The 15141-nt window shown below is 45.6% G+C and overlaps 1 protein-coding gene across 3 annotated transcripts in view; it reads right to left on the bottom strand.

Annotated features, from left to right (window-relative positions):
- PAX7 (paired box 7) overlaps positions 1 to 15141 on the bottom strand; it is a 102201-nt gene that overhangs the window by 49996 nt on the left and 37064 nt on the right. For all 3 annotated transcript variants that reach the window (XM_082009408.1, XM_082009407.1, XM_082009409.1), the window contains exon 5: positions 1248 to 1447. In XM_082009408.1, coding sequence (XP_081865534.1) covers positions 1248 to 1447 — 200 coding nt within the window. The remainder of the gene's footprint in view (positions 1 to 1247; positions 1448 to 15141) is intronic.

Below are 15141 nucleotides of genomic sequence, written 5' to 3'. Positions count from 1 at the left end.
GCTAGATTTCCTTTTTGCGGTCTCCATAGCCATATCTTGAGGGATAATGGATTCAGGAAAAAAACAGCACCTCTCAACAGAAAGCTGCAGGGAGGCGAGAGGGCAGCCGCTGCAGTGCTGTGACTGGCTTAACGCTTCCTTGGGAAAGAAAGCTCATGGGCAAAGTCCTTCACCAGTGAATGTCCCAAGTGCAGAGGGAAATGTCCATTCCCAGACAGCTTAGGGAAAACAGCAAAAACTTTTGGCTTCTGAACGAACACATCAAGCTCATTATCCTGAGAACCGCAGAACCAAAAAAATGCCTGTTTTCTTTCAGACGAGCTGGTTAATTGACTGTTTCCCTGTTGCAAGTCTGGAGTACTCTCTCCCTCCTCTCTCGGTGCTCGCAATTCAACTCTCAGCTGTGTGCACAGACACCCCTGTGCTTAGCCTGAAACCTAATCACACTGGCCACACGGAGGACGGACTGCTGGGGTCTCCATTTCACTTCTTTAACCCAGCACAATCCCCAATCCCTCCCCCTTTCCTTCCCGTTCCCCAAGGGACTCTATTATACCCCCCGATCTGTTCACACTCCTTATCCCTCTGCGTGTTTGCACACACTGCTGACCCAGCCTTTATCTGGAAGACATAAGGGTCTCTGTGTGGAGTTCCCACAAGGGCTATTAATCGTGTAGATGTCAGAGTCCCCCGGCTCCAAACCCTCCCTTCCTGCTCCTCCCCTCTTCTTCCCTCCCCCCGCCCTTTTTGTGCTCTCTGGAGATCGAGGAAAAAAAGTTTTATGAAAATTCACACACAGAACTTGCAAACTTTGCAAAATATGATCTGCTCCCCTGGGCAAGGTTGGTAAATGGCACGATTTCTCCTAAAACACCAAGTACAAACATACACACACTGCTTCCTCTTAAGCAAATGGAGGAATTTCCTCCAACAGAAAAGAGAGAGCTAAATGCCTTGCCAAGTTAGGGAAAGTTTGGCTCCTGGTCCCAACCTGGATGGAAACCCTCCATCTGGTACCTCTGCAAAAGGCCAAATCGAAATGGCGTATCTGCAAATCCATGGGAACGTGGGAAGCTGCAGAACTGGATTTAAGTCTCAGATCCTTGTGGATGTGGCTCCAGAGAAGAAGTGCATCCACGTTACTACTTTTCAACACCCTCATCCTCAGCCCTACCATCTCTTTCCCCAAGACTGACAAGAAGCTGTGCCACCAGGCTGACTTGCCACACACTGGCTCTCTTCCTTACCTGAACTCGGGCCTCTGTGAGTTTGGTTCTCTGAGCTAGCTCCTCTCGTGTGTAGATGTCTGGGTAGTGGGTTCTCTCAAAGGCCTTCTCCAGCTCCTCCAGCTGCTCAGCGGTGAAAGTGGTTCGACTGCGACGTTGCTTGCGCTTCAAAGGCAGGTCTGGTTCGGATTCAACATCAGAGCCTTCGTCCAGCCTGTTACCTGGGGTGGGAAAGAAGTGGGAGATGAGGCTTGCGTGGTTAAAAGCCATAGGGAGAAAGGCTGTTGGAAGACTCAAGCAGCCCAGCAAAGTAATCTCAGATCTACTGTGATAGTCTCAATCAAAACAAATACTCTGTCCATATATAATACATCCACCAGTTTTCTACTATTTGTAGTTTCCCAATATTTTTTCCCCACATTGTAAAAAGCCCACTTATCAAACTCAGAACTGTTTGCAGGAAAGGGGTGGTTCAAAGTCTACTATTGAAATTGTTACTGTGAAAGAACTTCCAGTGTTGACTTATTTCAAGAGATTTCCATTTTTTAATTGAAAATTACTGTTTCAGAGTTACACATTTTACACTGAAAAATTGCAGAAGCTGAAATGAGTGCATAAAAATATCAGTACACAATGCTTTTGACTTGTGCAGCCTAATTTCCTCTTGTGTTTTGTCAAGTATCGCCATTTAAAAATTCAATATTTTTAAACCACATTAGGAAGGAAATAAAGCAAAATTTGTAATTTTTACAGCTGGGAAAACATTTCCATCTCCACTTCACCTGTAGGTTGGGCTGCCCACAGGATACAGTTCCTTTTCTCTTAACTTCCCAAATTTCAGCAGGAGTTTTGCACAAGGCCAGACTTCTACAGCATTAAGATGCCATGAAAGTCATTTAGCAATGTCATGCCATGAAAGTCATTTAGCAATGTCATGCCATGAAAGTCATTTAGCAATGTCACTAATTGGTCACTTACTTCCTCCACCTTCACTTGCCCTTGACCTCTGCCTTTCCCTTCTCCCTGCCTTGAGCCCTGCACCACATCTATTGCCTCCTGAGGCCCTTATCAAACCGCAATAAGTATAGCTGGAATAAGTAAGCCCAGTTTTGCTCTTCTTTTTTTTTTTTTTTAATCTGGAGATAAAGCAGAAGGCACTACATTGATATTCACAAAGTCTACAGTCAGACCCAGTGGATTTTAGAGAGCATGCACCAAGAACAGTGTTAGCTGTGACTCCAGTGTTTGGAGCAAAGCTTGGGTTGTAAACATGTGCGATGTGCAGGTTATCGGTTCCCTGCGGTGCAGATGCTGATGTATGGAGGATCTCAGCCAGGCCAAAACTTTATGTCTGCCTTTGGGACAGTGAAAAATGTGCCACTGGTTCATGGCGGCAGAGAAGGAAGAATATGATATATGAAACTTTTCAGCTAGGTGAGAGATCTGGCCTCTGTCACCTTTTCCTTCTCTCTCATGAAAATAGGAGACTCATTAAATGTGCACTTTTTTTTTTCTTCCTACCAAGCTTGACTGCTGTCTTTCAGAGTAACTGCACAGACTGAGAGCCAGAATCTGCTCAAACCACAGAGAAAAACCAGAGAATCTGCTCACAGAGAAGGATTTTTTTCTTTTTGGCAAACCTTTGCTAATTTAAAGTAGGACTTACATATGCTCATCTTGATGATAAAGTTCCCTAAAGTTACTAGTAGTGTTTTTCAGTCCTTTCTTTTTGTTCAGCTTCTATACTATCATCATCCAAAAATCTGCCTTTTTCTTTTCAGAGCTGGGAACAGCAGCTGTGACTTCCCCAACAGCTGCTCGAGAGTGGCAGCAGTTTGAGGAGTATGAGGCAAATATCCCATTGGAGCTCACTTGTTTATACTGAGATCACCACAAAATGCCATTGCATTCAGCTTGCTGCAACACAAAAATGCTTTTATGTCTTGGGGCTTCACGGGGAGGATGTGGTGTCTGACCTCAGCTAACTACAGTTAAGCTAGAGTTGCAGAAACTCTGCTGCAGGAGTGAATGGCTTGTTTGGGGGGAGAACACATCACCTTGAGAGGTTTTCCCTTCTTCTAGGTCTGGCTTACCAAGACGCAGGGTCTTTACATTCATCTTTTTAAATCAAGACCCCTTTATTTCTCACTGAAATAAGTGAGAAACTCACTGTTGACTTCAGAGGAGCAGCATCTATCCCACATTTTAAAGACAGTTTTACTGTGCATAGCAGAAATCTGTTACTAAACTAGCTTTTTGGTTATGTCCGTTTTCAGGGAAGGTCTAGAGTCTCAAGTGGTGTAAAAGGAACATCTGTACTTGAAAATAATAGCCACACATCTGGATCCCAGATGATTCGGGGCAGGTAGGAGCACATGTGGACCTTGGAGTACCATGCTGTGCAAAAGCACATCTGGAAACCTAGAACATACAGTAAATTTCTTTAAGTTAATCACTTAAGTCACTGACTCTTATTTGTTTAATAGTTAGTATCTTTTCTAGAAATACTTGATATGAAAAAAGTAAGGACAGAGGTGTGTTTGGGTCCAGGATGTGAGAGGGCCAATGTGAGGAAAGGGAAGGAAAACACACTAAGTTAAATGCCGTTCAACTCTGCAGCTGAGCATCTTTCTTTATAGTAAATACACATTTCTGTATAGTTAGTATGCATGCTTAATAGCAACTTTCAGCCTGTGAGCTCTTCAGCACAGGAATTGTCATTTGCAGCATGCTTCACGCCTGGTGCAACAAAGCCCCAACCTGCTTGGCAAGCATTACGGTGACAGCAATGTCAAGATGACTTTTTTAAGAACTAACACTTCACTCAGCCACTTGACAGCAATGCTGTAACATCTACCTACAGCTCGTCCACCTGCTTGGTCCAGCTGTTTACATAGTCTACAACAAACCTGGGATCCAGTATCTCCCCAAGTGAGGAAAAAAAGTTTAGAAAAGGGTCTGTAACATATTTCATCTCCCACACTTCACTCACTTTTTTTGCTGCAAAAGCCTGTCAGGGAAGACAGCCAAACTTTCATCAATAGTTTTATGCTCCTAATTAAGGATCCCTGATTTGGCCACAAAGTTTTGGAAGAAGACGACTGATTGTCATGTGTAACAATCTGTCCTACTCGCAGCAGCACTGGCAACTGTGCTGGCCACCATGCTGGCTACAGGCTTAAAAAGGTACAGAATCAAACGTTGCAATATAAACTGACGTAACACTTTCTATCTGCAAGTCTCCAAACAGCTCCTGACTGGCATTATCTCCATTTTACAACCGTGGCAAGGATGGCGGAAGTCACCCACCTACAGTCACCCTGTGAGTCAGGAGCAAAGCTGGGAAAAGAAGCCACAGCTCCTCGTGCCAAGTCCGAGGCTCCAACAACCCGACTACAAAGATGAAACCAAGAGAGCAAGAAAAATCCCAGGGCATGTCTGGAACCAGCTGGTCTTAGTACGCTGCAGCTGCTGCTGTCAGACACAGATTCATTAAATAATATAGAAAGTCTTTCAGCTGAGACAGACCACAATACAAGCCTATTATCTAATGCATCCCCTATTATCAGGGGACAGTTTCCCTTACCTGTCTAAGATGCAACTCAAGGATCTAACAGGTCTTTTCCATTCCTAAACAGCTGAAACCTGCTGGAAGAAACACTGCCATAATCTCTGCGATTAGAAGGTTTACAAAGCTGCATGAGTAAGTAGCACGACTTGCTAAGCAAGTCCAGGAGGATTCATCCAAAACTTGGACACTTCATTTTTTTTGCCACACATCCCTGTGTGAAAAATGGATGCATGGCACTGCCAGCAGCACGAGCACAGGGAGAATCCCAGTTTGCAGCCTCCAGCACAATGGGGCTATTACCGTAGATATAATCATTAGCATGTGCTGGTAGCATTTTACACTTACTCAGCACAGACAGCAATGAACACCCTGTAAATATGAAGGTGCAGAAATATCTAGCAGCAGCTTCTTGTGTGGCTTACCAATCACTGGTTGTGATGAAGGATGGGAAACAGCTAGCTGTCCGATATGCCGCTCCCCTAGGATATCATACTGGCTAAAGATTGACAGAAAAGAACAGAATGGAGAGGTAAATGGAGAGAAAAATCTCATGGGAGGACAAGTCAGAGAAAAGGAAAAACTAAGAGAAAAGTGTGAGTATTACAGGACACACACACTGATCCCACTTTTTTTTTTTTTACAGTGGTTCCATCTTTATTATTTAGCATAACTGCTCTGTAGCTCAGAAAGAAAAAACCCAAACTGCTCAAATCTTTGTTTTGCAATACTCTTAGAAATAAAGAGACATAAGCTTCATTACGGGAATGGAACCAAGTTTGCCAGCGTGAAAATGCCTAAGTTCTTCCCTCTGCTCAGAGGGGGCTATTCAAAAGTTACAGGCACCTTCTTGGAGCAGAGACACAACACAGCTCGTACAAGCGGGGAGAGATGACTGTGTGATGGGACTTGCTGAAAGTTTGCGTGGACCAATGTCAAGTCCCACATCTTTGGGGAGGATGAACTGGGGAAAACTGAATAAACCAAAATGGTTCTTTCTCCCCATGGAAATGAGTGCAGCCAGAGCATGTGCGCAGGTATGTGCACAGGACAGCATGGGAAAGGTGACAAATATAAGCTGGGGCTTGTCCTGGGACCCATTCTAGCATGAGGAAATGTGTAAATTATGGCTCACAAACTCACATTCCTGAATAATGCTGCCAATTCAGATTGGGGTACAATTAGCAAGAGCTGGGCAGAGTTCTTTGGAGAGGTTTGAAAGGAAGAGAAGTAGACTGGAGCTCCAGGAAAGGAACAAGAAAAACCCTCTGTAATTATGGACTGGATGTGTCCTCCCTCTCCCCATTCCCTTCACTCCTCTATTTCCCTTCCTCCCCCGCCGCCTTTCTCCTCTCCACCTCCATTCACTGCTTCTGGGTGCCTCTTAGCCCTGGAGTTAAATTAATCAACAGGATTAGGTGGATTCGGCCACAACAAGACCCTCCAGGCTCAGACTGAGCCCTTGATGCTCTACAAGGACCTGCTGCCTTGTCTTGAAGCACCTTGGTGCCGTCTGGAAGGATTGGCAGACAGGACCAGACATGAAATCGCATTCATTAAAGTGGGGATCGGATTTTGTTGGAGGGTAAAGGGGAGCTGCACATTCTCTCCTTCAGTATTTCTCATCTCATTTCCTCTCTCTTTTTTCCCTCTTGCTTCCAGCTGCACCATCCTAAAAATTAAATGTGTGTTGGAGGGGAGAGATGAAGGGGGGGAAGGGAATGGTTTTGTGAATGGTTTAGCTATAACTGCACCTTTTGTGCTGCAACTGGCTTTAGCAAACTCACCCATATACTGCTGGAGCAATGGCGATGCTCCACGAGACCAGATCTGGAGGTGACTGGCTGGGAAGCTAATGCAGCCACAGGGGAACTTAGATTTAATGGCATGAGAGAAGTAAGAAAACCTCACTTTGGAGGTACCAGCAGGATCTGAGCACCCCCTCATCACAGCCCCACACCAGGTCCCCCCTTCTTCACAATGCTCTGCATGCACCACAGCTGTCATGCTTGGTGGCCCCAACAGCTACCCCTACATAAACATTTTTCCAGTCCCATATGTACATGAACTTCAGGCACATAAAATAGCTTCAAGTTATTTTATGCTGGAGGATAATTAGAGAGTCTCTCAATGACCTTGGAAAGGGCAGGCTTCACCTGCCATGCAATGCTTTTGCTGTCTGATATTGCCTTATTAAATGGAGCCACATTGCCATGAGACAGTGAGGAGGTACCCATCTCACAGGTGAAAATACCTCCTGATTGTAGGTATCTTGTCACAAGGGCCTAAAATAATAAGATATATTATAACTGAGATCCTTGCTGTGGACCTCAGCTATAGTACATCTATGGAGCAGGAAAAGTGGGACTGCACATGTCATACTTTCTACTCCCCCAAAACGATGTGGGATGAACAAGAGTCACCAAGATGCAGATGTTTATTCACAGAACATATCTCCTGTGCTGGACCTGTAGTCAACAGCTTCAGAAGCAAGAGCTGAAACTCTCCCTGACTTCTCAGCATCTGCCTTTCCCTCTGGCAGAAAGCAAACAAAACCCATCAAAATGCAAACAAGACTACGAAAAGCCTGAGAGAAGGGTGACAGAGTGGCAGCATTGCAGGCACAGAATTGTCTTGCCTTGATTTTTCTTTCCAATGTGAAAACCATAACACCTTCTTCTCTCTCTTCTTGGAAAATTATGAAGTCCTGAGTTCACAGTGAGAGAGATGTGCATACGTGTGCACAGAATAACCCCTGCTCACCTCTAAAGCTATTCAACAGCAGGTGGGACTGCAAAGGGGGACAGAGGTGTTTCAAATTCATATCCCCCCCGTTTCTCCTGTCCAAGCACATTCCCAGACACAAAAAAACAATAATTGACACAGCATATACAATAAAGCTTGGGGTTCCCCTTCCCTCTCCATTCCAACCTGTAAACTCCCCATTCTCCAGCATTTGCTCGTGCCTGCACAGCTCTATTACAGTTTAACAGAGTTTAGAGGGCTGTGGTGTGGAGCAGCAGCAGAAAATGAATCACATAATAGTAGATATGCGTTTTAATCAAGTAATTCAGCACAAGCAGAATGATAGTGGCTGTTGGTGGGGTGCCCTTGAATACCAAACAGACTGGGTAGCAGGCCTAGGAAAATGAAAAAGTCATTTACAGCTCAGCTGGGGACTGCAGTGTTCAGTAAAGCATTATTGTGGGGGCCTTAGAAGATAAAGGTTTGGGTATTTTTCTATTTTTTTTTTTATTCAGGCACTGAACTGGCCAGCTGTAACCAAACCACAGACTGAGGTAATGTCCATTATGGGCTTTACAACTTGGAAATAATACTCACAGTGGAGCCGATGCTCTTGAGCAGGAAGGCAGAGACAGTGTGTGTTGTCTGCCTGCCTGGGGGGAATATAGAAGCGGGGGGTGTCAGAGGGAGGTGTTTCACATCTGGATAATTCCCTCATCATGTCAAGATCTTTACTGAATGGGTGAGATCACATGCGGAAGGAGAAGCTCTAGGAAGGGGGAGAAAGGAAAGCTGGAGGTTTAACGGATGAAAAGGGAGCATATGCAAAAGATACCATTTCCTCACACATAGGTGATGGGACACAGCCAGCCGGAAGGATAACCACGGTGAGAACCACACAACCTGTTCTGGTTTGGAGTGTGGTATCTAACTATTTCTCCATGTCTGAATCTCCCCCAAAGATTCACCCAGGAACAGACCCACATTCACATGCTGGGCTTGAAGACTCAAATAAAGGTGGTGCAACGTGCTAAGTTCTACCTGGTTCTGGTTGTCCTACTTCCCTGAGCACTCACCCCAAACTTACTTTCCTCCCAGCTTGACCAGAATTTACCTCCTAACTCACGGATTTGTTCAGGAATTTTAAGAAAACTCTTATACAGGAGTATGTCACCTGGCACTTGGCCATGAAGTATGTATATGCCTCTAAAGAAAAGAATATAAACTTTTATTTGGTTAGAGTTCTAGTTTGGCATACACAGAGGTCCAAAATCCATCTCCATTTCAACCACAAAATCCCTACATCTCCTTGAATGAGTACCTTCATCTTCTTGTCTCAGTTCTAGGTGGGTTCACAGGCATAACTACAAGTGGAGCACTACAAGATTTTGGAAAGAAAAAGCTAGAGACACCCTGTTTTCCTTGGAACATCACCAAAAGCCTCTTGCCAATATGAGGACTTGCACAGAGTGAAGACATAGCCAAGAGCTCTCTGTATTCCTCTTCGTATCTTTGCAGCCAGTCGAGGTAACTCCATTCAGGTGGGAAACATACCTTTGCCTTGAAACAGGAAGATAAACTAGATGAGGGCTTTTCCAAGTCCACAAATAAGAAGGAATTGCACCCTTAACCAGATGCTCTTTCATAATCCAGGCCACGCGTATAGACCAAGCAAACTCCTTCGCTGATGTACAACAGTGTAGTTCTGGTAAAAGCCAAGAAGCTGTACTCATTTATCTCAGTAGAGGGACCTGGCCCCGGAGGCTCCATCTACTCTGCATGTGAAAGTAGTAAGAGACATCAAGGCCCCAGCAAATCCTACCACAAATCAGGGTCTGGCAGCGTAGGTACCAGCTGCAGTGCCCCCATGCAAAGACACATGGTCACAAAAAACACAACATATTCTGTTCCTTGCAAGTAGTGAACAAAACCAAATCATCCAGAACATTTGGAGGAAGATAGGGAGGGAGGGAGGGCAAAAGAGAGCCTACGTCTCCAACAGCCTTTGTTAATTCCCAGCACTGGCCTGAATATAAACAGATGGAATATCCATCAACTCCAGTCGTCTTTTCTTTTCTTTCAACTTTTTTCTAGTTCTCGCCTCCCTGCCCCCTCCACCCCTAACACTCTTTCTTCTGGCTTTTGTTTGGCCTTTTAAAGAACCCCGAGGTAATGAGGCCTGCCCCAACTCCCCAGCACATCTGTGAAGTCCATAAAAGGCCCCTTTTTCACTTCAATATTCATAGCCGCGTGCTTGCGGCAGGCGCAGGATCCAGCGGAGGGCTGCATGAGAGGGACCGCAGGGGCTTGCTGGCTCCTCTACTTGAATTGAAACGATGTAGTTAGAGAGGCATCAATAGTGGTCCCCAAACTGGGAAGCAAAGGGAGACCAGCTGGGATACAGGGGGAATAAAGAGGCAGGGAGAAGAAAAGGTCTGCTCACTTTCTCTGGAGTTTTCCCTTTTTTGCTTTCTTCCCTTTTCAGCCTCATCTCTGCAGTTCCCTTAAAAGAATTTCTCATAGACGTAGGGAAGTTGATGGAGCAGCGCACACACGTCCCACTCAAGGGTCTGAGCTGCATAGGAGAGCTAGGCGTAGGTGCCCAGGACACTGGAAGCCTGCTAGCGTTAAGGATGGGAGATCTGATCCTTTGATAACTGCCTTGACTTACAAATTAAAGAAGCAGGCAAACCCAAGACAGATTACCTGGCCTACAGCGTACAAAGTCAGGCTCTTTACTCAGGCAAGAGGGACTAGTGTGTATATAGTACCTGGGGCTGAAAAAAACAGTAGTTGACTGGCCAGGGGTAAAATTAAATGTACATGTTTAGCTTGGTACTCTGTGACTTGTTTCAGCAAAGTTCCTGGCAGAGGTACTTAGCACTTGCCTGGGGCAGCAATATGGCACAGCCCCAAGTCAGCATGTAGCCTCTCTCCCCAGTGCTCAGCTTGAGTCCCTGATGCTCACCCACTGAGTTCATGCCATGCCTCGACAGGGTTGAAGCTCCAGCTGGGGTACACGGAGATGCAAAGAAACCCCGCTGATGCCCAGCTTGCTGTAATCCCACTCTTTGTGCTCCAGCCGTGCCCGTTTTCCTCCAGCAGCAAGTGTACATAACATCACAGCCACTACAAGTAAGAGGGTGAACCTCCAGGAGCCCATTACACCAGTTTGCCTCCTTATTCCGAGCACAACACAATATCTAACCACTCCCCACATGCGTTACGACCACCCTCTGAGGGTGCCTGGAGGTACAAATACCGTAATAGAAAATATACTGTACTATTCAAACACCTTTGTGAAAATAACACTCCGATCCACAGGAGAGAGACTCAGAACTGACCCTAGCCAGATGACGGGCATCTCTGGGCAGCTTTGCCCTTCTACCTCGGTTCTCGTCTTGAGAAACACGTGTTCTTTTATGCCAGCCCCCATCCCCTGTCCTTAACCTATTCCAGTACTTTTTACTTAGTAGTTTTCTCAAAGCTGACAGAGCAAGAGGCACCACAGGGCAATATCTAAGCGAAAGTTACCTTTCTCCAGCTCTGGGCTGGAATCTGCTTGGTGTAATGTGTTCATCAGCATGTCACGTATGCACAGACATGCCATCTCAGATGTCTAGCATCCTAGTGAGGCGCACAAATCCAGGTTTCACAGTTTCTCGTCTGTGACAACCTCTGCTCCCCCTGGCTTTGTCCCAGCAACGCTCTGCTCATGTACTTGAAGTACTGCCACCCCGTCTGTTCCAGTTCTGGGCCCCACGCGCTCTGCCAGCACATCTCAATCTTGGCCGATAGCTGCCTTGCTATTCTTACCCTGGGGTCCCTGCACAGCTCTATCATTGCTCCTCCATCCCAATTTGCAACACCCTCTTTTATTTTCATCCTAAACCCCTATATGGCTCTGCCAACGGCCCTTAATCTTGTCCTGTAGTTCCTCTGCTGTTCCAACCCTGGGCCTCCCTGGCTGGATACATCAAGTTAAAGACCTTTCAATATAAGACTCTTTCAGGAAAGATAAACAAATTTAACCTCATAAACCTTTCCCAATCCTGAAAAACCAGCCCGTGAGAATGAGGCACCAGAGACCACTTAACCACACATGAGAAACACATTCCTCCTGCTGTTTGCAAGCCCTGCTTCATTTATCTGACTGTCAGACCGACCGCCTGAAGCCAAGAGGTGTGCGAGAGCGGGCACGAGCAACCACTTCGCTTCCTTTACTTTGTCCTCTACCGTGTCTGTGAAAACAGAGGGATGCAGCAAAAGTCCTTAAGGCAGTAGTCCTTGGAGATCGTCTGATTCTTTTGCCCTTCTTCTGCTTCATTGCCTTTCCTGTGCCCTTATGATTTTTAATTACATATGTATACACAATATATATACACACACGTGTCTATACACACGTCCTCTCTTGCTCCATTGCTCCTTCCACTTGCTTTCCTGTTCTCTCTCTACTGCACTGCTGCTGGCTCCTCTACCTTTTTCTCCATATTTACACCCCTGCCCTGCCTACTTTTCTCCCAACACACACAAACACAGTTTTACATTATTTTCAGCCCACAGAGAAAACATCAAAGTATGTGACTTGTAAAGAGCTCTGGGAGAAAAGGACCCACAAGCATAGCGTGCCCCTCATCAAGTTGGCCAACAGCAACTCCGGCTGCTGCTGAAAATGTGTTGAGAAGCTGGACTGTGACATTCGCCTGCAATTGAACCCCTCTGCTTGTCTGTGCTGCTCTCCGCTAGCCGAGCCGGGAGAAGAAAGAGAAGAAAGAAAAGTATAGGGAGGAGAGAATGCAAGTGACAGAAAGAAGGATTGAATGAAGGAGTGAAAAGAAAGAAAGATATCCCTGCGCCGCTTGGTCCTTTATCAGCCCTGTCATCTGGTGCAAGGCCCTGTTCGCATTGTCTCACCTTGGACAAAACAAAAAGGCGTTTTTGTGCAGATTCCTTTAGAGCTGCCAGAGCCCGCACCTTAGGGGGTCGCTAAAGGCTGAATGTGCAGCTGACAGCCCTGTGCAGCCCGATGTGATATCAATAAACTCCGACACGTCAACTCTTCAGCACAGCTCATGTGGAAGGTACGGCTTGAATATTAAAACCTCCAGCGGCCGGGAAATAAGCTTGGGGTGGAAAGGGGGGAGGAGGTGGCTCAGAGCAAGATGAGGTCGACGAGCGAGGGGGCTGCGCTAGCACAAGCTAGGGGCAAGGCAGCCAAAAAAGAGACAGCATTACAGATCTGCTACCTGCTGTCTCAGTAACTGTTCAGTGTCTTTTTGCTTTTATTCTTGACCACCAGCGAGGACAAGAGACATACAGGCTTATGTAACAGCTTCCACTACAGGTTCTGGGACAGGGATTCTCCTCGAGAACCAAACCGGACAGAACCCAACAGCCAAACCAGAACCTGTGCTCACCTGCTTGATATTATGTCTTGCCTCCTGCTTGGCAGACATTTGCTTCAGGGCAGGCAGAGTGTACACACAAGTGAGTAAATATACTACCTCTTCACGCCCTGCTGTTTATGATATGATGGTCTTCAAAGGCATCCATCAGTGACAGAGCCTCAGCTGTGCTGCCAGCAAAGCTTCCAGCCCCGAGTGACAAGCCAGGCAACAGAAGTGCCTGTTTTGCTGATGGGACACTGAAGCCCAGTAGCAATTTTTTTGCCCCTCTGACACTGTAACAAGATGCTTTCCCAGAGGAGTAGGCACAGTACCATCATACAAGTACTGGTGATCTTTCATGCCTGTTAGCACTGGCTGCAAAACATTTTCCTCTGCTGACACTTTCCATCACTAGGTTCCAGAGTAAACGTGCCCAGCTGAAATAAGAGATGCACCTCACTCCATGAGAGCTGAACCGTGCTAAGCTCAGAACCAAGCTAAGCTCTCTGAAGACTACATAATGTCCGCAGCCTCCATTTCTACTCAGATAACAGCTCTGAAGTTTTATTTTTGCGGTAAAGGTTAGAACATATTTTGCCCAAATTAAATACTTGGAGTCTCAGGTGCCAGTTCCTCCAAAGGGGTGGGGGGAGGCCAATCCCACCACCAGAGCAGATGTGTGCCGAAGATGTCCTTTAGCCCTGATAAAGGCAGGACACAACTGTCACACGAGGACACAATCGTCACACGAGGACACAATCAAGACAGACTTAAGTTTTAAAGTCTCCAGCTGTACAGAGGGAGTTTTTTCAGGAGGTAGATAGCTACACATGCATGATATTCTGTGGGTTTTATCTGCCAAGTATTTCTGAGGATACATGACTTCATTCTTTAGGTATTTTAAAATGTAACAAGGGATCTTTCAGGGGCTTGCGATGATCTCTTTCCCTCTTGGATTGTGATCCTATGAGGCAACTGTGCCCTGCCCGACACACAGCATAAGCTGAAGCCTTTCACAACTATTTCTTGGTTAGGAATTCAAGATGAGGAGCAAAGTCAAAAACATTTCCCACCACCATTAAACCAGAAGGATGTGCAGCAGAGCTCTGCTCTTACCAGATGGAGAGACTGAATATGCAGAGAATAATGATTTAGCCCGTCAACCACAGATGAGAACAGGTATTTCTGCCACTAGATCTGTTTTGGTTAGAACTATGCAGATCTTGAGTTTTCCCATTTGACAATCAAATCCCCCAAATGCAGGGAGGTGAGAGTGTTTCAGGATAGCCTTAAATTATTTCTGTTTGGCTGGGCCATTTGTTTTGAGTTTTGTTGGTTTTTTTTTAAAATAAAGAATCAAAATATTTTAATCTAAGGTAGTAGAAACATTTCAGCTGACCTGAAATGAAAAATCTGGCTTTGTTTTCAAATTATTTTATTAGAATTTTTTCCATTAAGAAGTAGCTTCACTTCAAGATGAAATGGGGATTTGAGAAGACATTGAAAAACTCTTGTTTGTTGTTTTTTGTTGTTTGTTTGTTTTTTAATTCCCCTCCCATACGTGGCCAGTGGCTCTGGGATCTTTGCAGAGGCCTTTGGTCTTGGTTTAATTCAGTTCTGACTACGTGCCCTTTGCCAGTCACAGAAATTAAGAGAGCCAAGATCTAGTACTGTGTTGTTCAGAGACGTGACATCTGTAACATCAAACTGTTGGTTCCCCCGTGACTACTACTGGTGCAAAAGGGAGAGGATTTGTGTGCCTGGCTCTCTGGGACCTGCACAGACACATGCCGTCTTCTGTGGTAGGAGCTGATTTCTGGCAGTCAGGCCAGCAAAGTGGTGGGCATGTGAAATACATCTCATGAGCGACATGTAGGACTGGTGCTAGCAGCTAACAAAAACAGATTCTGAGCAAAATCAACAAATAAAGTAGGTACTAATGATTCTCACTCAAAAAAAGGTCAGAAACCCAAAGAAATCTACTTGCAAACCAAGCAGTGAAGAGTTACAAAAAGAAAATTCCCACCCTCAGCTTCAACAGACAGAGCAAGTGCACGAAGTGTCGAAGGAAAAATATTTTTCCAGCTACTGATGAGCCCACATGAGAATCACTCACCCTTCAAGGGGCCTGGTAATGTGTAAGTTAGTTCCACGCCATGTACAGTTTTGAAAGTTGAGCACTGACCATGCAAAAGCCTAACCCCTTTCATCCACC

Source organism: Phaethon aethereus (genome assembly GCF_964289735.1).
Source record: "Phaethon aethereus genome assembly, chromosome: 21".
Classification (NCBI taxonomy): Eukaryota; Metazoa; Chordata; class Aves; order Phaethontiformes; family Phaethontidae; genus Phaethon; species Phaethon aethereus.
Note: the sequence above shows the minus strand (reverse complement) of the source record. Positions and strands in the feature narration are given on the sequence as shown.